General features: G+C 55.7%; 1 protein-coding gene across 1 annotated transcript; it reads right to left on the bottom strand.

The window, feature by feature from the left end:
- Positions 1–42: 42 nt before the first annotated feature.
- Positions 43–964, bottom strand: LOC119361526 (putative expansin-B14). Its single transcript, XM_037626691.1, has 3 exons — positions 907–964; positions 446–752; positions 43–352 (listed from the first exon to the last, which is right to left on the bottom strand). The coding sequence occupies exons 2-3, from the start codon at positions 700–702 to the stop codon at positions 43–45; spliced, it is 567 nt and encodes a 188-aa protein (XP_037482588.1). The 5' UTR covers positions 703–752; positions 907–964.
- Positions 965–1,508: the final 544 nt, after the last annotated feature.

The following is a 1,508-nucleotide window of genomic DNA, read 5'->3' as shown; positions in this document are numbered from 1 at the left end:
CATTGGCGCGTACTCGATCTAACAGATCGGATGAATCACTAACTATTTGTGGATGGATCGGTAGGTCTTGCCAGCCTGCCAGCCGGAGGGGATGACGTTGGTGGCAACAAGCTTCCTCCCTGAGCCGGAGGTGATGCGGATCGACATGGGCGCCTGTAGGGTGGACCCGGAGTTGTACTTCCACACGGCGCCCCACGACTGCTGCATCGGCGCCCACCTCCCGCCGCCCTGCTGGAGCTCGACCGCCTGCAGCTCGCCGTCACCGGACTCGTACTCGATGAGCACCGCAAGGTAGTTCGGGTTTGAGCCGGCGTCGACCCGGAAGGCGACCCCTCGCCAGTTGCATGGAACCCTGAAGGCGAGCGAAGAAATCATTCAAAGAGATCACAATGGATGCATGAATCGCACGAACCACGAAGCATGCACTGGGCTCGAGCTTAATTACCGGTTGTACTGGACTTTGATGTTGCCGGCGTTGCGTAGGTTGTCGGCCTGGCCGGGCTTGGCCAAGGCACCGAACGCCTTCCCGCTGTGGTCGAAGTGGGTGGCCTCGGCCAGGCACGGCCCGCCGGGGCACTGGTCGGTGACAACCACGGTCACTGGGCGGCCGGAGCAAGCGGCATTGCCGGTGCATTTCACCTGATAGCAAGCGCCGCATCCCTTGCCGTTCTTGTAGAGGGAGGGGCCGCCGGCGGTGATCATGGCGGAGAACGGCGGGCTCTCCACGTCGCGCTGGTACCCGCACGCACCACCTGGAACATGCACATGCACATGCACGTACATTCAGCCATGCTTGCGTTGTTACACAAAAAACAACTACTGTAGAGTGTAGACACGTTCAATCCTGCATGCACTGCACTCTCATCATCGACGTGTGCATGCCTCATCGGAGTATACTGTACGTACCGTCGCTGCCGCCGCCGATGCGGGGGCCGTACCACGTCGCGCCGGCGTCGGACCAGCCGGAGACGCTGTGAGAAAGGAGGAGGAGCCAGCAGCTGGCTTGAGCCGCGAAAACGACCAAGGAAGAAGAAGCCATGCTCGCGCTAGTGCAGTGAAGGACGTCGAGGAAGAGATGAGGTGATGTGTGTCCCAGCGTGTATTATATAGGCAGCGCCGAGATCGCACGCTCATTATAGTCCTTTCAATTTGCGGACTCGGAGGGATATTTATTCTTTAATTGATCCTCAAACATAATTCCGTTTCTCAAGACTGATTCGCAGGGATTAAATTCTTTAATTCAGCGGAACCCCTACCCTGATTCTAGGTAGTACTAGAAGAACACCCGTGCATTGCAACGGGGCCACATTAAATTTAGGACTTCAATATCAATTATGTTAATATTACATTTAATATTCTCATACATATCAAGTGACATTAGCGATTTTTTTACCATCAAATTCTCACACACTCTCTCTCCCTCCCTCCTCCTCACTCTCTCTCCCCCTCTCCCCCTCTCCCTCTCTCTCTCTCTGTAACACACACACATATCCATCTTATTGGGTACG

The sequence above is a fragment of the Triticum dicoccoides genome, chromosome 2B, assembly GCF_002162155.2.
Source record: "Triticum dicoccoides isolate Atlit2015 ecotype Zavitan chromosome 2B, WEW_v2.0, whole genome shotgun sequence".
In the NCBI taxonomy this organism is placed as follows: domain Eukaryota; kingdom Viridiplantae; phylum Streptophyta; class Magnoliopsida; order Poales; family Poaceae; genus Triticum; species Triticum dicoccoides.
The sequence above is the reverse complement of the archived record's forward strand: the minus strand, read 5'-3'. Positions and strand labels throughout refer to the sequence as shown.